Below are 23,847 nucleotides of genomic sequence, written 5' to 3'. Positions count from 1 at the left end.
TTACACAAAACACATTAACTTTAGGTGAATCTTGTATAATGTTCAATGTATGAATTCTACAGACTCAAAATTCAAATGTTGTACTTGTTTACTTTCCCACTAAGGTGAAAAGTCACTTCATCACTGAACATAATGCATTGTGCATATCAGCTATCTTTGTCAATAGCAATCTGAAGCTCATTAGAAAATGCCACATATTTGTGATTATGATAATAATGCAGAAGCTGTAACAGCTCTAACTTGTACAGCTTTCTACCAACTGACATCTCATAATACACCAGACAGTCATCGTAGGCAATTATGACTCCTGGTTGCCACAAGGAATCGATTGGAAAGAGATTTGAATTCATCAGAAACATGAGTGCAGCCAGGACTCTCTCCTTTACATACACATCTTTTGTCTACAAACTGTTGATACTGCCTGCAAATGTTCCATTGATTCAGAGGATCAGTTTGGTACCTCAACCTGAAATATCTTTGTACTGTAATCATAGAATTACACTTCACAAACTCAAAAACACAAAATGATTTCTGCTGTGGAATAGATATTTTGCAACAATTGATAGTAACCAAACAAATAGAAGAAAACTGACATCTAGCATCAAGAAATATAAACCAGACAATGTGTTCGTTCCTCCAATAACTTACATGTGATGCAGCAATTGATAGTTTTGACAATGTAATACTTTGTGATACATATATTCTTTTTGAAACATCCTGTATTTTCATCATATTACTCTTTCCACTAATAATTTTCTAATCTTCTACTATATAGAAACTTAATTGCCACTTTTAGCCTCCTATCTACAATTTTGTAACTGAATTGTCACAATACTTGCTGTCTTTGGCTTCCTGCGCCCTCTGAAAGCTTTTCTTTAAGCTCTGTCTTTTTGCTTTCTCATATGGTGTGGTTTCCTATTAGTATGAGTTCAGAGAGAAAGCTCAGTGTCTTCCACCCTCTACAACTGTTTTTTCTATGAAGATGAAACATGTCATACCAATTTTGGTGCTTGTCACAAGCTTCTCATATTGGCAAGTAAATTTTCAGCGGTATTTATATTATTGTGAGCACCAAATACATAAACGTTTTGTCATAGGAATCAAACTTGCATCTTATTGTGCTATTCATTTTATAGTTCAACTAAAAAAAAATGTTTGTGACCGGGAATGTTTCCCTCTCAGTCAAAATATTTACCTGACATCTCTAACTACATCACTACTGCCTATGTACTCCTCTTTCAATCTTCACACTTCGAATCACCACTATGCAGTGGCATTTTCATATTAGTAGATGCTATGCTTTCCACAATCAGATTATTTGTTTGTATCACAAACACCTTTCATTCATTTATTTGCAATGTTCTGTAGATCACAGCAAGAAGAGGACTCTTCAGGGATGTCAAATGAGTCAAGTTATACATTAATAAAAGACAAGGAAATAACAGTGATTTATACCATATTAAAAATAAAAAAATCATGATACTTCTTAATGATGTTCATTCTTATGTAAGCTAAATTTAATGGAGTGAATTATATAGAAAGCTGCTACTTAGAAAACAGCTGCTGCTTCCTCAGTTATACTGAAGATCTGCTGTTTACCATCCACAGGCTGCTTGATGTTGACTTTTTTTTTACTGGTATCCTTCAAAGAACATAATTGTCTTCTTCCTTAGGCACAGAGTCTGGTTTGCAATATATTACAACTTGTCATACAGTTTTACAAGGAACACTACTATTTGCTATGTAAGTAAGTGAACTTTTCAATCCTTGAATACAGACATTCAGACAATATGAAGAAAGAATGGCTAATGAGGCATGTTTTTAACACTCTTTTTAACTGATAGGAATTCCCACTTTTTTGTGCTATGTTAGACAGGAACTGCCCAAATATCATTGCAAATGTTTTATGTCTTGTATTGTAATTGATTAATTAAGTTGTGAGCAATAAACACTTTACAGGAGTAAATAAACAGGGAAGTGAGTGTAATAGTTCGAGGATCCTCAAAAAATATGTGTAGATTGTACTTTACATAATATTCTTATGACACACTTCTTATACATAAATACTTTATTTACTTTAGGTGCTTTTCCACAGAAGATCTTTCCATAAGAGAAAAGAGAGTAAAAATAAGTGAAACGACCCAACAGTTTTTTCTTGATACTTCTAAGTGCAAAACAGTGCTTCTTGATTGGTTTATGTATGCTGTATATCCTTTGACCTAAGGTACTAGGTGGTTTTTTAAATTAATCCCTGTCATTTGCTCCTCCCCCTACCTCTTTTTAGGCAAATGAAAGAAACACTGTTTCTAACAGCCATTCGTTTAATGACTTTCTGTGCATGCCTGTCTCTCCTTCTGACCAGTAAACAGAACTATGGTTCAGTTTTGGTAATCTTTTTTTTATGGCCTACCATCAAGCATATTCTTAGAATATTGATCTGGTAATACTGACATGACTCTTTAAATAAATAGCTGGCTTTAGAAAGCATTTTTCTACCCAATATCCTGTGAACCTTGGACAAAGGGCAACAGACAGATTCCATATTCCCAGATTTCTGCAGACTGTTAATGAAGGTATGAGCATGTGAAATAGATTCCAAGATATGTGAGTGGCCTGAAGACTCCTTACTTAATACACTCCTGGAAATGGAAAAAAGAACACATTGACACCGGTGTGTCAGACCCACCATACTAGCTCCAGACACTGTGAGAGGGCTGTACAAGCAATGATCACACGCACGGCACAGCGGACACACCAGGAACCGCGGTGTTGGCAGTCGAATGGCGCTAGCTGCGCAGCATTTGTGCACCGCCGCCGTCAGTGTCAGCCAGTTTGCCGTGGCATACGGAGCTCCATCGCAGTCTTTAACACTGGTAGCATGCCGCGACAGCGTGGACGTGAACCGTATGTGCAGTTGACGGACTTTGAGCGAGGGCGTATAGTGGGCATGCGGGAGGCCGGGTGGACGTACCGCCGAATTGCTCAACACGTGGGGCGTGAGGTTCCACAGTACATCGATGTTGTTGCCAGTGGTTGGCGGAAGGTGCACGTGCCCGTCGACCTGGGACCGGACCGCAGCGACGCACGGATGCACGCCAAGACCGTAGGATCCTACGCAGTGCCGTAGGGGACTGCACCGCCACTTCCCAGCAAATTAGGGACACTGTTGCTCCTGGGGTATCGGCGAGGACCATTCGCAACCGTCTCCATGAAGCTGGGCTACGGTCCCGCACACCGTTAGGCCATCTTCCGCTCACGCCCCAACATCGTGCAGCCCGCCTCCAGTGGTGTCGCGACAGGCGTGAATGGAGGGACGAATGGAGACGTGTCGTCCTCAGCGATGAGAGTCGCTTCTGCCTTGGTGCCAATGATGGTCGTATGCGTGTTTGGCGCCGTGCAGGTGAGCGCCACAATCAGGACTGCATACGACCAAGGCACACAGGGCCAACACCCGGCATCATGGTGTGGGGAGCAATCTCCTACACTGGCCGTACACCACTGGTGATCGTCGAGGGGACACTGAATAGTGCACGGTACATCCAAACCGTCATCGAACCCATCGTTCTACCATTCCTAGACCGGCAAGGGAACTTGCTGTTCCAACAGGACAATGCACGTCCGCATGTATCCCGTGCCACCCAACGTGCTCTAGAAGGTGTAAGTCAACTACACTGGCCAGCAAGATCTCCGGATCTGTCCCCCATTGAGCATGTTTGGGACTGGATGAAGCGTCGTCTCACGCAGTCTGCACGTCCAGCACGAACGCTGGTCCAACTGAGGCGCCAGGTGCAAATGGCATGGCAAGCCGTTCCACAGGACTACATCCAGCATCTCTACGATCGTCTCCATGGGAGAATAGCAGCCTGCATTGCTGCGAAAGGTGGATATACACTGTACTAGTGCCGACATTGTGCATGCTCTGTTGCCTGTGTCTATGTGCCTGTGGTTCTGTCAGTGTGATCATGTGATGTATCTGACCCCAGGAATGTGTCAATAAAGTTTCCCCTTCCTGGGACAATGAATTCACGGTGTTCTTATTTCAATTTCCAGGAGTGTAGAACCCATTAAATTGTCCTCAAAGGTAAGTGTTCATCAGAGACATGAGTATCATCAGGAGTGACCCAAGAAAGTGCCTTAAGACTACTCTTATTTTCTATATACATAAATGATCTGATAGACAGGGTGAGCAGCCATCTGCAGTTGTTTGCTGATGTCACTTTTGTGCATGAAGGTGTCATTGTGAAGTGACTGTAGGAGGATACAATATAACAAACAAAATTTCTTGTTAGTGTGATGAACATCAGTTTTATCTAAATCTGAAAAATGTAACATAATGCAGACGAGTAAGGAAAAAATTCCATAATGTTTGAATACAGCATTAGCAGTGTGCTGCTTGACAATATCATTCTGATTAAATAGTGATATGAAATGGAACAAGTGTGTAAGGATGGTAGTAGCAAAGGCAAATCGTTGACTAAGGTTTATTATAAGAATCCTAGGAAAGTGTAGGTTCATCTGTAAAGAGGTCAAATATGGAACACTGGTGCAACCCATTCTTCAGTACTGCTCAAGATTTCTTACCAGTAAGTCCCTCCTCTTTGGAGGGAAAAAGATTTTCTTCTGTGGAGTGCTTATGAGAAAATTTGGAGACCCAGCATTTAAACCTGGCTGCAGAACAATTCTATTGCTGCCGATGTACATTTCACATAAGGATCACCAAGTTAAGATAAGAGAAATTACAGTTTGTATGGAGACATAAAGACAGTTGTTTTTCTTTTCTCTATTTGTGAGTGGAACAGGAAAAAAAGTGGCTAGTATTGTTACCCTCCACCACACACCATACAGTGGATTGTGGAGTATGTACATAGATGTGGACGTAGATATGAAAAAATAAGAAGAGAACACTTGGAATACTCATTGAGAAACCAAAAAAATGCAGTAACCTGTAAGGAGAGTTATATAGGAATTTAGACTAGAACACAGTAAAGAAAGAAAAAAAAATATGTAAAACTAAGATTACTATTTCAAATAATTTATGTAGTGTGCACTGTTAAACAAACTTGTAATGTCAGTTGTGATACCTGGTGAAGAAGTAGGCTGCAAGTATGCACAGCCATACGTCATTCTCAAGAACAGTAAGAAATTTGAAGAGTGATGTTGGTGTTTTTGGTTTTTTCATCAGTATTGTGATCCCAACAAGATCGTAGTAAGGCACTGTAAAATCCACCACATTTTCACGCTCTGCCATCACTGACAGTGCTCCTAGTGCTATGTGTGCTTTCTGAAAAATATGAAGTTATGTGCTGTAATACCAAATGATTTATTCTACTACATCTCACTGAAAATCAGTTTTGAAATGTTAGCAAGTATCAGAATTCAGCTTTAGCCATATTTTATGTGATAACCAATATAACACAAATATATCTTTATTCATCAACCACAGAACCATAACAGAAACAAGCCTCTCAAGATTCCACATGTAACAAGACATACAGAGGGCGCAACATAAACGATACACAGAACAACTGATGTAAGTGGTACAAACTAAAAGAACATAGTAAGGGTGAGCCAGCACTGTTCCACATTTATGTGGGTGTGAATCATGGGTAGACAGTACAGCAGGGACTACGCTATGTGCAGCTTTCTACGATGGCCTGCTGTGGCCGGCCAGTGCTGATACAGTTGATGGTTGATTTAAGTATACACGCATGGTGACACTACACTTGGTGCACTGACACCCACAGGGTACAATATTTTATTTTATTTGAAAAGATAACTGATTTTGGCTTTATAGTAATTATCATATCCATAAGTGGAAAGAAATCACAGTTTGTTGCAATTTGTGGGACATGACAATGAAACTATAATGTGTGAATGTAGAAACATGTAATTTTACTACCTTGCAGTGAAATCATAGTTCTTAGTTAACTGCTTAATGATATTTGTGATAGTTAAATAATGAGTAAATGTCACAAATCTTGGTGCCAGTGGTGCTGGCAGTATGAGTGGTGACAGATCCCTAATTAAAAAATATTTACTGAGGGAATTTAAATGGGAGAATGTGTAGTTCATATATTTACCAATTACATATACCAATTACTTTAATAAAACAATATAAGAAACTTCAGTGCAATTGTTATCTTCTGAACATAAAGGACCACAAATTAATTATTATTTATGAAGAAAAATTGACACTCCATGAACTAAGAACTTGTGATCACCAGACCTGTCTCAAATGAAACAAATTCATAGATTTTGTAATTCCCTTGCTGACAGAGACTGGTTTGGTCAGTGTCATGGAGACACACCCTATAATTTAAGTAACAATTTGCCAGCAAATATACTATTTGATAAGTTTTTTAAAGTTTTTTTGGCACACTTTATTGGCTGCATTCCAACAAAGAAATTCAAAGTAGGCCTAACTGATCGAGTCCTGAAAACTAAAGTTCCTGCAAGCTTCTGTAAAGTTTGGAAGGTAGGAGATGAGGTACTGGCAGAAGGAAAGCTGTGAGGACGGGGCATGAGTCATGCTTGGGTAGCTCAGTTGGTAGAGCACTTGCCCACGAAAGGCAAAGGTCCCGAGTTTGACTCTAAGTCTGGCATACAGTTTTAATCTGCAACAATAAAATTATTCTATTCTATTCTATTCTATTCCTTACTCTGGTGCCCTTAAAATGGAAATGTATAGGTTGAAGTTCAATGTAGTGGGAATTATTGAGAGGTAGTGGCAGAAAGAAGAAGAGTTCTGGTCAGGGGAGCGCAGGGTTATCAACACAAAATCAGTTAGAGGTAATGCTGGCGTAGTTCCAATAATGAATAAAAGAATAGGAATGCAGGTGAACTATTGTGAACAGCATAGTGACCACCACAGCCAACATCTACTGCAATACTACAAGTTTGTATGACTACTAGATGATGAAGAGACTGAAAGAATGTATGATATAAAAGAAACTAATCCAATAGTATAGGGGGATGTAAATTTAATTGTGGTTTGGAGGTGGAATTTGATAGTAGGAAAAGGAAGGTGAAGGAAAAATAGTAGGAGGCATCATCTGGAGGGGGGGGGGGGGTGAATGAGAGAGGGACTGGCTTGGTAGAACTTTGCACTGAATACAATTTAATCACTGCTAATACTTGCTTTAAAGATCATGAAAGAAGACTGTATAAGGTGGGAGAGATCTGGAGACACCAGAAGGTTTCAAATACATTATATAATGGTAAGGCAGAGACTTCAAACCTAGATTTTAAAGTGAAAAATATATCAATGAGTAGATGTGAACTCGGACCATGTTTACTGGCTATGAAATGCAGATTAAAACTGAAGAATCTGTAAAAAGGTACAAAACCAAGGAGAATTTCAAAATGACTGGCTTAAACAGGGATAAGGAACACAACAAAAGCTGAATTGGTAGCCTTGAAAGATGAAATAGTGAAGGCAACAGAGGATAAAATAGACAAGAAGACAAGGCCCAGAAGAAATCATCTGATAACATATGAGATATTAAATTTAACTGACAAAAGAGGAAATATAAACACACTGCAAATGAAGCCAGCAAAAGTTAATACACATAACTAAAAAAGTTATATTGATGGAAAGTGCAAAAAGGCTAAGCAGGAATAGTACTCCTTCTTCAGGCCACAAGTGGCCTACCGGGACCATCCAACCGCCATGTCATCCTCAGTGGAGAATGCAGATAGGAGGGGCATGGGGTCAGCACACCGCTCTCACGGTTGTTACGATGGTATTCTTGACCGAAGCCACTACTATTCAGTCAAGTAGCTCCTCAATTGGCATCACAAGGCTGTGTGCACCCCAAAAAATGGCAACAGCACATGGCAGCCTGGATAGTCACCCATCCAAGTGCCAACCATGCCCGACAGTACTTAACTTCGGTGATCTCACGGGAACTGGTATATCCACTGCGGCGAGGTCGTTGCCTAAGCAGGAATAGTACAGAGAGAAATGCAAAATCTCTGGAGAAAAGAGAAATGTTGTATGAGTATCTCAAGAGCTTGATGGCAAGTCAGTACTATGCAAGGAAATTAAAGGTGTAATGTGAAAGGAGCATATAGATGACCTGTACAAGGGAAATGAAGTTGAAGATAATACTAGGAAATGGATGAAGACAATGATCAGACGGGAGATATGATACCAAAGTACAAACAACTTCCTTGAAGTAGACAAAATGCTCTCAAAATTATTTAGATCCTTGGGAGAGCCAGCCATGACAAAACTATATATGAGAGACAAAAATACTCTGGACTACACAAAGAACATAATAATACCAATTACAAAGAAGGCAGGAGCTGACAGGCGCATATATTACTGAACCATCAGTTTAATAAGCCCTAGTTACACAAGACTGAAACAGGCTACCTACAGAAGAGCAGTAAGAGTGGAAGAAGGTGCATTAGGGAGGATCAGTTTTGGTTTTGGAGAAATATAGGGACATATGAGGCAACGCTGACTCATTGACCTATCTTAGCAGATAGAATGAAGAAATTCATATTTATATTTTTTGACATGGATAACTGGAATGCACTCTTTGAAATTCTAAAGGTAGCAGGGATGAAATGTAGGAAGCAAAAGCTTTGTACAACGGTTACAAGAGTCAAATGCAGTTACAAGAGTCAAGTAAGATGAAAGTGAAGCAATAGTTGAATAGGGAGTGAGACAGGTTTATAGCCTTTCCGTAGTGGCATTCAATGTGTATGTTGAGCAAACTGCAAAGAAAAACAAAGAGAAATTTGAAAAGGGGATTTAAGTTAAGGGACAAGCCATAAAAGCTTAGAAAATTGATTATGACATGGTAATTCTGTCTGAGGTTGTGAAGGACTTGGTAGAATAGCTGAAGGAATGGGTAGTGTCTTGAAATGAGATTATAAGATGGACATGAGCAGCATCATTGGCCACCTCAAGCAGAAGAGTTGCTTTGTTGGTGACTCACAATTTTAGCAATTTTGACTGTGATAATATGATGCCGCAGTGCTCATCTTTGGCATGTCAGTGTAGAAGCATTCACAAATTCAGTTAAGTGAAAGTTTCTTACAATTGTAAATTTATTTACATGTAAAAGCTGACTTCCAAATTTTCCTTTGTGTAAGATTGCACATGTCAGATCCATCCATTGAAATCCTAGAATCTAATATTTTACTGTTCATGTTGTTTTTGCACAATTTTTCATTGGTTATGTCAATCCTCATGTATATCATGATGTATTTAATTTTGAACATTTGTGAGTTCCATAAAAAAACTCATATCATATCAGCAGTTAGTGCATTTTAGAAACTTTTGGCAACAGTATTCTAGCTCAAAACCAGTTGTTTGCTAATGCAATTGTACAATTATTGAAAAGTAAATATGTTTTTGAGAATTTTTTGACACTTGCAAACACATATTTTTGTAAATTTTTGTAAGTTATGAGTGTTGTACGTGACATATTTCACAGTACACTGGTGTTTGTCATTTAGTTAATGTAGCACATATTATAGCTAATATCATGAGTTATATTTAATTTTCCCTTTCAACAGGCGTGTATAATATGTACATTTATCATATCATATATAAATGCTGTGCATCTTCATATTTTCACGATGCAAAGACCGATCCATGAAATTTCAGGTAATTCTATTTTCAAGTTTATTAGTGGCTGTAACCTCAAAAAAGTTTCAGGAAATCAGCATTATGACCAGTTTTTCTATTGCCTCAACAGAAGTCTCATTTTGCATTCTAACTGCTTCAGTTGTCAAAGGGAATTAGTAATACTTTTAGTTTAACAGGCCCACAAATTAACAGAAAATAAGCAGGCTTATTTTAGAGTTACTAATTACCATTCTGTAAAATACTGCACCAGGCACAATGCAACCTCACTGTGTAAACTGTTCTTGAATATAGGTGAGTTACTTGATGTTTTCAGGCAACTAAAAATCGATATGACTATTGTCAAATGATTGAAAGCTGCTGCAAATGGTTGTGTTGGGAGAGCTCCAGAGAGTTGTGTACGAAAGGTACCTCAAGTGCAATACTTGCTTGTAGAGCCTGTTTGCTCTGCATGAAGCATTGGCTCTGTCACTACTCATTCACTTGGCTGTGAGTGGCATGTCAGTGGTAGGTCCAGGTAACCTGTACTGAGGTTATAAGGCAAGTGAGAACATGGGGTGTTATACCCATCCCCCTGACAGACAAATCAGAAGTGCTGCCTGTCTCTGAAACTGATTCCTTTAGGAAACCTGCTATGTCAAGAGGAGACTAACTCACAAGACATGGAACTCTTAACTGTTGGAAGTTCAAACTTAGAGCAAATAATGGTAATACTTAGTGAAACAGTAGCAGGAATGGGAAGGAACACCAACTGAACTCAGTTTGTATGCCTGTGGGCTTCATTCAATATGCTGAAGAGGCTAGTCCAGCAGCCATAATGGAACAGTGTGCAACAAACTGGAGACTGAGGCACAGATTGGAGCAAATGATGCCTGTCATCTGGCTCCAAAGTAATACTTCAGTAATTCCAACAACTGGCAGAGAAGGTTGAGAATACCAGCCTTCCACAGTGAAATTCACCCCAGCTCACAATCTGCAGCTTTGTCCTCAGAACTGATCACATCCTCCCGGTTCTAAGACAATTGGAAAGATAATCCAGAGATTTAAAATGTTCAAATCCAAAACTGAGGTTGGTGAGACATTTGGCGAAAATTAAAGTGTATTTGAAAATGATATGCTAATGGTAAATGAAGATGGTGTATTTGTTCCAGTAGACAAGAAACTCAGAGTGACTGAGACAAAAGTTGAAACTGCATGTGAGATTGTCTGGATAAGAATCAGTACCAAGGGTGGGCATAAACTTATAATTGGAGGCTTCCATTGACTGTCAGACTCACCTCCAGATTTAACCAAAAACTTGAGACAAAGCCTAAGTTCACTAGTACATAAGTTCCCCAAACAAACAGTCATTGATAAAGGAAACTTTAATCATCCAACAAACAACTGGGAAAATTAAAGTTTTGTAAGTGGTGAGCACGACATTCTGTGAAACATTGCTAAATGCCTTCTCTAAGAACTACCAAGAATAGATTGTTTAGAAGTCCATTCATGGTGGAAATGTAAAGGATCTAATAACAACAAACACACTTGACCTGTTTGAGAATGTCTGCACTGAAGCTGATATCAGTGACCATGAGGCAGTTTTAATGATAATGATTACTGAAGTACAAAGGGCCACTAAAACAAATAGAATTTATATTTTCAGCAGCAAACTAGATAAAGAGGCAATAGTGTTGTATCTCAATAAGGAATTCAAAACATTTAGCTCTGGAGAGAAGCACACAGAAGAACTGTGACTCAATTTTGGAAGAGTGGTTGGCCATGCACTTCATAGATACGTAAGTAGTAGTGTAGTTTATGATGAGAGCGATCCTCCATGGTATATAGGCACTGTAAAGAAACTTTTAAATAAACAAAGCCTAATGCATAATAGGTGTACAAGAAAGCATAGGGGTAGAGATAAGGAGATGCTGAATGAAATGTGCAGTGCTGCATTATCTCTGTTCACTCCTCATGGTTCATTGTGAACCACTCATATTTCCACAGAACTAATATTTAAAACAGCCACCATGAGCTGCTGCTATAGGGAGCTCACCAGGTAGCCCTACACATGCCACCAGAGCATGCTAAATTCCCACTGCCTCACTATCTGCAGCTCTGTTTGGTCTGCACACATTCTAAGTCAACATTTTCAGATTATACAAAAGTTACAGAAGGCAGAGAAGTGAGGGCTTTATGAACCTAGTATGATTCTGTTGGCGCTTTGGCTGTTAGTGACTTTTGTAAACTATTACTAGTGGAACAGAGAGACAGACAGAGAGAGAGAGAGAGAGAGAGAGAGAGAGAGAGAGAGAGAGAGAGAGAGAGCGATCACAGGTTACAAAGTTATTTGCACTTTATACTGAATACATTGTAAATAAATACATATATGGTTTAGTCATTCTATAGTACAGTGTTTGATATGTTACTCTTTACTCTGATATGTTACTCTTCACATAAAGAAGATTCAAAATCTCTGCATACCAAACTAATCAATATTTCTCTCAGTGTTGGGAGAACTAACTAAAATTAACTCACAGAAACTCATCAGTCAATAACAAGTGAAAAATAGAATTCCAGCGGCCATTTGCTGGCTCCTCTCTTCTACTCTCATGATGAAAAAGAAGAGGAACAGATGGAGTACTGGTTACAGCTCTAGCAGCACTTTGCAGCCTACAAATATTGTGATTCACGACAGTCTTTCTTTTTTACTGGATAGGAGTGCACATCTTTTGTTTGTGTAAGAAATTGTTCCTTCAAACATAGCCCCAAACCCTTCCCTATGAGGAAGTTGGTCGAAAAGTAGATGACTCGTATGAAGTGAAGCTTCATGTAGCTGCTGCTCATTTCAGTTTTTTTCATACACATCATAATAGCAATCAGTTTTACAAGAAAAGGATTGCTGACCTCAAGGACATGACTGGGAACTGTAATTTTAGCTGCACTTCTGAAACTTCTTTTCAAGGTGAAATTCTTCAACACACCATTATTCAGAAACTTGCAGATAACAGAATACCGGCTGAGTTTCTAAAGCATTGCATTCCTTGTCTCAATGATGCACTTTAAGTAATCAAAGCTCAGGAAGTACATGATGTCATGGGACTTGATTTTAATATGACTTTTTTTGCAGTGGTCCCCAACCTTAGTTCTAAGGGAACTCTGCGCCACATAGCTAATCTTGACAACAGCCAACAGCTAACAGGGCGTGAGGTGCACAACCACTTATAAAATCCATGTGCTCTGAAGTCTTGTCTCACATTTTATGTCATGCATGATCACAAACACAGCTTCTTCCACTAAATGAAAAGCTGACACAATTATAAATCAGGCCACACAAAGAAAGTGTGCTTCCTAAGTAAGTGCAAAGCAAACTTTGAGCCACACCAGTCTAAATTTTGGCAGATGGAGGTTAATATAATCTCACAGTAGGAATCTTTACCCGCTTCTACTGGAAATTCTCACAGGAACTGGAGACATATGCACACATATCACAGAGCAATGTGTACAGTGCAAAATTTGGCTAATTCAAATCAGCCTTTCTCACTTGGACAAACAGCAAATGGCTCATTAGAAATGACAGTCATATTTAGAGGAAAAAACCACAAACTATTCTTATATTTACAGTTTTAGATCATTTTAGCCAGGCACTGGTGCTTCAGTCACACTGATTAATCAAACTACTTACTGCAAACTGGGACACCTCAGCCCTGAAAATAACAACTGTGTCTTACAGCCCATAACAGTGATGGTGTGTTTTTGGGTCATACACTTTGCAACAGGAATAGCATTAATGCTATTTACAGTAGTTTGATCATGCTTAAGTCTCAATATTTTTGGATGTATTTGATTTTTTTGGATTAGATATTCAGGACAATGTGCGTGCTATTGATAAAAAAGTTTCCCATGCCAGCATTCATCAATTGTATGTAAAATATGGACAGTTGTTCAGTGGAATATTGGGACACATGATGAATTTTCAAGCACATATTACATTCAAAGACAATGCTCAACCAAAGTTTTACTGTGCACACCTGGTGACCACGCGACTGACAATGAATTTGCTACTAAACTCAATGGATAAGGACAAACTGGTGTCTTGGAACCTATTTCTGCTAGTCAGTGGGCATCTCCACTCATTATCACAAGAAAATCAGTGGGGAAAATCAGACTTTGTGTGACTTTAAAGCAAAAGTTAACACTCAAATGGTTACTGATTCTTTCCTGCTCCCACACATTGAGGATCTTATCGACTAAATAACATGTGGATGAATCTTATGTAATATTGATTTAGTTGTTACTTATCATCAATCCTGGATGAGGTAAAGAAAAAACATGTCAGTTTGTATCAATACCATTACCTTCCCCTCAGAAGTGCATCTGCTGCTGCATTATTTCAATGATTTCTTGGACAAGTGATGTCAAATGTTCATTGTGTTCAAATAATTTGGATGACATCATTGTGTCTGGACAAGCACTGGAACAGAATCTCAAAAATTTGGAATCTCTTTTCAAGTTTTAATCAATGCAGGGCTTAAGTGTAATTTACAGAAGTACTCATTTTTAAATAGTGAAACTGAATGCTGGGGATAATTTATTGGCACCCATGTCACTCATTTCTTAACTAAACAACTAAAGGCCATCTGGAGATTACCTTCTCATAAAAATGTATGAGAAATACAGGCAGTTAAGGGCAAACTGACCCACTATGTCAAATTTATTCCAAAACAGCACAAATTGCTGATTCTTTGCATCACTCGCAGTGTAAAAACGTTCCTTTCTAATGGACTGGAGAAAGTGAACAATAGCTTCAACAGCTGAAAAGTGCACTCCTTAGTTGCCCATGACTTATTCATTTCAATAGGCAAAAACCGGTAGAGCTTGCCGTTGATGCATTATCTCATGGAACAGCGGCAGTTTTAACTCACAAGGTTGGAACCACTGAATGCCCAGTAGAATTCACATCTAATACATTGACCAAGGCTCAAGACAATTACAATCAGCTGGAGAAGGAAGCCTTATCCATCACCTATCGCATCACAAAATTTCAAAAATATTTGCATGGTTAGAAAATTTATTCTCATGGGAGATAATAATCCATTGACCGCTCTTTCTCATCTGATGAAAGATGTGCTTGATCATACAGTACAGAAGCTGCAATGTTGGTCACTACTTCTTTCAAATTAATGGTATCTTCATAAAGCTTTCAGCCACAACCTTCATCAGTAAAAGACACACACACACACACACACACACACACACACACACACACACACACACACACACACACACACCATTCACAGACACAAGCAAGCAGACGTCATTTACATACAACTGCCAACTCCAGCATCTCGGCCCGAGGTGCTGGAGTTGGTGGTCATGTGTGCATGAGGTGTGCTTGCTTGTGTGTGTGTGATTGGTATGTGTGTCTCTCTTTTAATGATGAAGGCTGTGGCAGAAAACTTTATGTAAGTGTCTTTTAATTGTGCCTGTCTGCAGTTTGATGTGTCTTCTTTATGGTAAGTAGCAATCTGTCTTTTCCTACATTGTTGATATTCCTACCAGGAGTTTCCATTGTTTGAAATTAATGACATGAAATTCTCTATTCCCTATGGCACAGCTTGCGAATACAGACCAAATGTCTCACTTAGCTATGAGAAATGATCCATAGTTTGATGCATCATATGCTTCTTGTCTTCAGCAATCTGATTTTAAGCACTGCAAGCTTTCCACTGATTGCCAGTGGTTTGCACAAGCTACTGAATGGGATCAGTCACTACAATTGCTCATGTATTACATTCAGATGGGTTGGCCTTATAATCCAAAATCACTTTCAGGTTCAGTGGTATGCAAATGCTACACACAACACAACGGCCTTTCTCTTCAGAATGCTGTAATTTTATTGCATACTCCTAACAAATAAACAGAAGTCATGATTTCCACATCACTGTGGCAACATTTTTTGAAAATATTACACTGAGGAAGTTGGGAAATTATTAGAAGTAAGCAACTAGTGTGCCAGAATTGTACGTGGCTTGGGCTTGACTAGCAGACAAAACTGATGGTTGCCCAATGTCATCCATGTGTGGATAACCAGGCAATCAGGCAATGGTGTGCCAGGAATTTTTCAACTGGCCTTAAACTGATGGTCTTTGGTAACACACCCAAACTTATTTTGCTAGTCCTTTCTGGAATATCTGGTGGCTACTTTTCATTAATACATACATTAGATAACCATTTGTCACTGCAAATAATCCAATAACTAGCACTAGCACAATACAACCATTCACTTCCGTGTTTTGTTTAGAAAGTTTGCTATTAACTGTTGTTTCAGACAATAGTCCACAGTTTTCTTCATTGAAAATTCAAAAATGTCGCCAAGAATGTGGGGTTCAACATATCTGAAAGACACCAAACCCTCCTCAGTCAATGGCAAAGTTGAATGTTTCATTTACACTTTCAAGGCTAAGTTTTGCCAGACGAATTATTACACAATAGTCATCATAGCACTCTGCTGCATCCATTTTACTCTTAATAGTCTGCTTCAGATACCAGTTTTACAATTAAGCTCCACATGAAGGACATAGTTTTCTAACATGCCTCTAACAAGCTTCACAATTGGGAATCTGGCATCATTGCTCAGACGACTGGCCATGCACATTATACAGTTTATGACAAAGCTGGTACCCACTGATGACACCAAAATCAACTACATTTTCTTAATTATTGCCATTATCCTGCCATAGATTTTCACATTTCATAAACACTGCCTGCATCCCAAACTGCTGCCGTCAAGCAGCCCTTGCCGGTGACTGACATTTGGATGCATGGGTTGTCAGACAACTCTGCCATGGAAGCTGACCTTTGCCACCAATGTGGCAACTGTAGCATCCATGACCATTCAAAACAATGCCAGTCATGGACAATGAGCCTGCTTCAGCTACACAGCCCTTGATGTTCACAGCAGTGGTAATGCTGTGCTCACCAGTGCTGCTGGATGAATGCCATACCCCCAGTTTTTTTGCAGATGTTCCCTGTGGTTCACAAGATGAATGTTGAGTCATGATTCAGTCGGTGCCATCTGCATCAAGCCACCGCCAATTCCATCAGCAGCACCTTGCAAACATTGTCACCCACACCAACACTATGCAATGATGGTGCGCAGTGTTCGAGGTAGCGGTGAGGGGTGGGGGAGGGGAGGAATGCAGCATTGATGGTGTCTTCACTGAACACACAAGGCATGTAAAAATCCACTTCTATCTCTGCAGAAGACAGATTTAAAATGTCCATCATGAGTTGCTGCTATATGGGGCTCACCAGATGGCACCAGTTGGTGCTTCATAAACCAATTCAGACCTCACTGCCTGCAATTGTGATTGGTCTACATATCCTTTTAAGCTACGACACTTACTCAGGGCTGTGCCTCAGATTATCCTCAGACTATTCGAAGATTATGCTGTGGTTACGGAAGACAAGAGCTTAGAAATATGCTATTGTTACTCCAACTGCTAGTGACTATTATAAAGTAGGACTGGTGGAAAAGAGAGAGAGAGAGAGAGAGAGCACAGAGACCTCAGGTTACAAAGTGATGTATACTTTACACTGAATATACTGTAAATAAATATCTTTATGTTTTAATCATTCTGTAATTTTTGATGTGTTCTACAGTGTTCATCCACCTTGTTACACTGATGGACGCAATGAAACATGTTCAACTGTAAAGAGGGCATTGTGTGAAGCATTCAATGACTATCAAAACAGACTGCCATTCCAGGATATCTCATAAAACCCAAAGAAATTCTGGCCTTATACAAAGTCTATTAGTGGTACCAAAGTCATTAATGAGTTAAGGTCTAAAATTGAAAGTCAAAAGTGAAAAAAAATTGTGAACTCTGTTTTTAAATGTTCCTTTAAAAATGAAAACTGAGAGGTACTGCCCAAAAAGAGTGAAACAGATATTAGTGTCAATGGTGTTGAGAAACAGCTGAAACTAAACAAAGGTTCAGGGTTCAATAAAATTCCTAGATTTTATTCCAAATTTGCAGATGAGTTGGCACTTATTCAATCTATAATCTACTGCAGATCCCTCACATGAAAAAGACATACGCAGTAGTTGGAAGAAAGGACTGGTCACACCTGTCTCCAGGATGTGTAACAACACTTATCGACAAAATTACCATCCAATATCCTTGGCATCCTTCTGCTGTATAATCTTAGGACACATTCTGAGCTCAAACGTGTTGAGATATCTCAAACAAAATGACATTCTCTTTGAAAATACCTATCATGTGAAACCGACTTGCTCTTTTCTCACATGACATCCTGAAAACCACAGCTCAAGGCAGTCAGTTATATGCAGTATTTTTCAATTTCTGAAAAGCATATGATTCAATACTACACCTACACTTACTATCAAAAATATGATCATGTGGTATATCAAGTGAAATTTGTGACTGGATTGAGAATCTTTTGGTACGGATAACACAGCATGTTATCTTGGATATAGAACCATCAACAGATGTACAAGTAGCTTTGGGTGCGCCCCAAGGATATGTGTTGGTAGCCTTGCTGTTCAAGCTGTATATTAATAATGTTGCACACATTAATTAATAGTAGCCTCAGACTTTTCACAGATGATGCAGTGATATACACACATCAAAAATAGTTTTCCATCACCACAGTTTCCAGAACTCCTGAAGACAGATGTTGACTGTGAATATTGTATCACAGGCACTGTCTTTTGACTGTTCAAAGATGTCACTAAATCCGTGCAAAGATGTAAACAAAAATGCTTGAGCAGCGCCTATTAGATGGACGGGTCTGACAGCTAATCAGTTCCAGTCATTCCACCAGGAAGGAGGTACACGGCTTGTGTTGTCTGTAGCTCAACCATGCCTAGACAGTCAATACCACGGTTAGATTGTGCTTGCATTATTACTTTGAGCCAGGAAGGGTTCTCAACAAAGGAAATGTCCAGGCATCTCAGAGTGAACCAAAGCTATGTTATTTGGACATGGAGGTAAAGAGAGACAGGAACTGTCGATGACATGCCTCACTCAGGCTGCCCAAGGGCTACTACCTACAGATGATGGCTCGGAGGAACCCTGCTTTTCATGCAAATACATAACATCATGTTATGACTCCAACTGTACACAATAGGCTGCATGATGCATGACTTCACTCCCAACATCCATGGTGAGGTCCATCTTTGGAACCACGACACCAAGCAGTGCGATACACATGGACCCAACAACATGCTGAATGGACCGCTCAGTATTGGCATCATGTTCTCTTCACAGATGAGTGTCGCATATGCCTTAAACCAGACAATCATCGGAGATGTGTTTGGAGGCAACTCGGTAAGGCTGAATGCCTTAGACACACCATCCAGCGAGTGCAGAAAGGTGGAGGTTCCCTGTTGTTTTTGGGTTGCATCATGTGAGGCAGATGTACGCCACTGGTAGTCATGGAAGGCTCTGTAATGTCTGTACGATACTCGAATGCCATCCTCCAACTGACAGCACAACATATTGGCAGCATATTGGCAAGGCTTCATGGGTGGGTCTTCATGGGTGGCAATTAGAGCCCCCATCATGCACATATTGTGAATGACTTTCTTCAGGATAATGACATTGCTTGACTAGAGTGGCCAACATGTTCTCCAGACATGAACCCTATCGAACATGCCTGGGAGAGGTTGAGGAAGCATGTTTGTGGACGACATGATCCACCATCCACTCTGAGGAATCTATGCCAAATCGCCATTGAGGAGAGGGACAATCTGCACCAACAGTGCCTTGATGAACGTCTGGATGGTATGCCATGATGAATACAGGCATGCATCAGTGCTGGAGGACATGATACTGGGTATTAGAGGTACCAGTGTGTACAGCAGTCTGGACCACCACTTCTGAAGGTCTCATTATATGGTGGTACAACATGCAATGCGTGGTTTTCATGAGCAATAAAAAGGGTGGAGATGATGTTTATGTTGTCCTCTATTCTAATTTTCTGTACAGGTCCCGGAACTCTTGGAACTGAGGTGATGCAAAACTTCCATTGATGTGTGTACAATGAAGTACTGTTTAAAAATGTTACGCAAATATTCAGTCAGATCTTGATAAAATTTCAAAGTTGTGCAAGGATTGGCAATTTAATTGGAGAATTAAGCAATTTATGGTAAAAGTTGACTAAAAGAAGTGGCTGCTTGACAGGATATATCCTATGGCATCAAGTAATTGTCAATTTGCTAATGGAAGGAATTGCTGGGGATGAAAAATGTACAGGGAGATCAAGACTTGACCACAATGATCAGGTTCAAAATTATGTAGTCTGTAGCAGTTATTCAGAGATGAGAAGCTTGCACAAAATAGACCAACAAGGAGAGTGTCATCTTATCAGTCAATTAAAGACCACAACAATAACAAAACGTTAAAAGTACTAGCAGCAAAGTAAAATATGCCTGAAAATACAAAAACTACTTACTAAATGCAAAATAATTGTAAGTGTGATGAAGAGGCAGCTATCCAAGCTGACTCAGTTGTTGTCTCACAGCAATGACAGTCCACCAGTATGCAGTAGCCATAGAATGGACAGTAATATAGACATTTCATTATTTGTCAGTGTACTTGGAGCCACTGGTTTGTGTTGATGTTGCTGGGTTGTGTGGATGTTAACACTGGTGGTGAGTAGCTCATAAAAAGTGGACTTAGGCTTTGATAGTTGCAGCCACAATGTCTTTAAAAATGTTGTAGTAAGGACTTTGGAAAAATTATTTAACTTTTTAACTACAGTGCTTCTAGTAATTATTTTCCACATTATCTAGAATAGTATAGATTTCAGTTTCTTCCAGTATATAAAATGATATGCCTTTTTTACTATGTGAAATTTTTAAGACATACTGAATAGGAGTCATAAAATGTCCTCCAATGATGGTACTGCATTCACCAAATGCAGTCTCATTACTATGTTTCTCTGTATGTTCCCCATATTCCATGATAAAGTTTTGAGACCTTTTAGATGTACCCTTATCAGCCCCAAATTTAGTACCAACATTTATAGCCACAGTGCTCACTTCCATAATGTCACATGTTCTCATGTTAATTCAGAAGCCCTTCTGGGTCAACTATCAGCTGGCATTTACTCTAACACTCAACATAAACATAAATCAGCAATCAACTTATAATTAAATGTAAATAGATAGTGCAAGTGTAAATATTTGTTATAGTTTTGGGTGGTGATTTTAATTTACCAGATATAGACTGGGAGACTCAAACGTTTGTAACGGGTGGCAGGGACAAAGAAGCCAGTGAATTTTTTTTTTAAGTTAGCAGTTAAACAGAGAACCGACTCATGGAGATAACATATTAGACCTTCTGGTGACAAACAGACCTGAACTATTTGAAACAGTTAATGCAGAACAGGGAATCAGCGATCATAAAGCAACCTAAGCATGACACATGCCCCATCCTCACAGCTTCACTTCCACCAGTAACTCATCTCCTACTTTCCAAACTTCACAGAAGCTCTCCTGCGAACCTTGCAGAACTAGCACTCCTGGAAGAAAGGATATTGCAGAGACATGGCTTAGCCACAGCTTGGGGGATGTTTCCAGATTGAGATTTTCACTCTGCAGTGGAATGTGCACTGATATGAAACTTCCTGGCAGATTAAAACTGTGTGCTGGACCGAGACTTGAACTCGTGACCTTTGCCTATCACGGGCAAGGTTCGCAGGAGAGCTTCTGTTAAGTTTGGAAAGTAGGAGACAAGGTACTGGCAGAAGTGAAGCTGTGAGGATAGGGCGTGAGTTGTGCTTGGCTAGCTCAGATGGTAGAGCACTTGCCCATGAAAGACAAAGGTCCTGAGTTCAAGTCTTGGTCAGTCTGCCAGGAAATTTCATATCAGCGCACACTCCACTGCAGAGTGAAAATCTCATTCTGGGATCATAAAGTGGTTACAGCATTGGTGATTTTAGCCGTAAATAGAAATGTTAAAAAAGGTAGGAAGATTGTTCTGTTTAGCAAAAGTGACAAAAAGCAGATTTCAGAGTACTTGATGGCTCAACACAAAAGTTTCCTCTCAAGTACAGATAGTGTTGAGGATCAGTGGACAAAGTTCGAAACCATTGTAGAATATGCATTAGTTGAGTATGTGCCAAGCTAGATTGTAAGAGATGGAAAAGAGCCACCAAGCTAGAAAACTGCTACAGAAGCAAAGGGAACTTCACAGCAAACATAAACATAGTCAAAGCCTTGCAGACAAACAGAAATTACACGAAGCAAAATGTAGTGTGAGGAGGGCTATGCGAGAGGCATTCAATGAATTTGAAAGTAAAGTTCTATGTACTGACTTGTCAGAAAATTCTAAGAAATTTTGGTCTTATGTCAGAGCGGTAGGTGGATCAAAACAAAATGTCCAGACACTCTGTGACCAAAATGGTACTGAAACAGAGGATGACAGACTAAAGGCCTAAATACTAAATGTCTTTTTCCAAAGCTGTTTCACAGAGGAAGACTGCACTGTAGTTCCTTCTCTAAACTATCACACAGATGACAAAATGGTAGATATCAAAATAGATGACAGAAGGAGAAAGAAAGGAAAAAAAAAAAAAAAAAAAATGTTCAAAAGAGGAAAGGCCGCTGGACCTCATGGGATACCAGTTCGATTTTATACAGAGTATGCGAAGGAACTTGCCCCCCTTCTTGCAGCAGTGTACCTTAGGTCTCTAGAAGAGTGTAGCATTTCAAAAGATTGGAAAAGGGCACAGGTCATCGCCGTTTTCAAGAAGGGACATCAAACAGATGAGCAGAACTATAGACCTATATCTCTAATGTTGATCAGTTGTAGAATTTTGGAACATGTATTATGTTTGAGTATAATGACTGTTCTGGAGACTAGAAATCTACTCTGTAAGAATCAGCATGGGCTTTAAAAAAGATGATCATGTGAAATCCAGCTCGTGCTATTCATCCTCGAGACTCAAGGGGCCATAGACATGGGTTTCCAGGTAGATGCCATGTTTCTTGACTTCTGAAAGGCATTTGATACAGTTCCCCACAGTCGTTTAATGAACAAAGTAAGAGCATATGGACTATCAGACTAATTGTGTCATTGGATTGAAGAGTTCTTAGATAACAGAATGCAGCATGTCATTCTCAATGGAGACAAGTCTTCCGAAGCAAGAGTCATTTCAGGTGTGCTGCAGGGGAGTGTTGTAGAACTGTTACTATTCACAGTATATATAAATGACCTTGTGGATAACATCAGAAGTTCACTGAGGGTTTTTGCAGATGATGCTGTAGTATATTGAGAGGTTGTAACAATGGAAAATTGTACTGAAATCCAGGAGGATCTGCAACAAATTGACGCATGGTGCGGGAAATGGCAATTGAATCTCAGTGTAGACAAGTGTAATGTGCTGTGAATACATAGAAAGAAAGATCCTTAATCATTTAGCTACAATATAGCAGGCCAGCAACTGGAAGCAGTTAATTCCATAAATTATGTGGGAGTAGGCATTAGGAGTGATTTAAAATGGAATGACCATATAAAATTAATCGTCAGTAAAGCAGATGCCCTACTGAGATTCATTGGAAGAATCCTAAGGAAATGCAGTCCGCAAACAAAGGCAGTAGGTTACAGTACACTTGTTTGCCCACTGCTTGAATACTGCTCACCAGTGTGGGATCAGTACCAGATAGGGTTGACAGAATACTTACAATACAGAATACAATATTTATATGGGAATGTCCTGTGCTTATAATGCTACCATACTGGTTTCTTTGCCACAACTTACGATAGTCCTATGTCCTGGGCAAGGGGAAATCAGGCCATCTAAGTTGTAGCTGCTGTGTCTTTTTACTGCATCTGTGATTTGGTGTATCGTACAGCCCATCTTGGCTATGAGGCGAGGAAACTAGTTCGTGATACACCTGTAATACTACATCAGCAGACTCAACTTGTTTAAATTCTGCTTAGCTGTTATGGTCTGACCAACTTTCCTGTGCTTCTTGTGTTGTTCAGTAAAGTGTCTGAGCTTTTTCTTCACTGCAGCAAATATATTGTTTTACAGTGCAACACTCCCCTGTCCTTCAAAAAATCAGCCTTGTATTTTGCTCAGTGTGTTTCTGGAAAAGTCTTGACATATGTACAGAAGTCAACAATTGTATACAATGCTCTTGGTTTCTTTCTTACTCTAGTCTAGCTTGACACATATGGTTCATCAGTTATGCTCTTAATGCTAAACCTTTATTTACTCCATTCAGTTCG

The 23,847-nt window shown here is 39.4% G+C and overlaps 1 protein-coding gene across 1 annotated transcript in view; it reads right to left on the bottom strand.

Annotated features, from left to right (window-relative positions):
• LOC124792201 (ionotropic receptor 25a) overlaps positions 1–23,847 on the bottom strand; it is a 436,300-nt gene that overhangs the window by 198,176 nt on the left and 214,277 nt on the right. Inside the window, exon 11 of the mRNA XM_047257921.1 lies at positions 5,082–5,281. Within this exon, the coding sequence (XP_047113877.1) occupies positions 5,082–5,281 (200 nt within the window). The remainder of the gene's footprint in view (positions 1–5,081; positions 5,282–23,847) is intronic.

The sequence above is a fragment of the Schistocerca piceifrons genome, chromosome 1 (assembly GCF_021461385.2).
Source record: "Schistocerca piceifrons isolate TAMUIC-IGC-003096 chromosome 1, iqSchPice1.1, whole genome shotgun sequence".
In the NCBI taxonomy this organism is placed as follows: domain Eukaryota; kingdom Metazoa; phylum Arthropoda; class Insecta; order Orthoptera; family Acrididae; genus Schistocerca; species Schistocerca piceifrons.
This window is presented reverse-complemented; position numbering and strand designations above follow the sequence as displayed.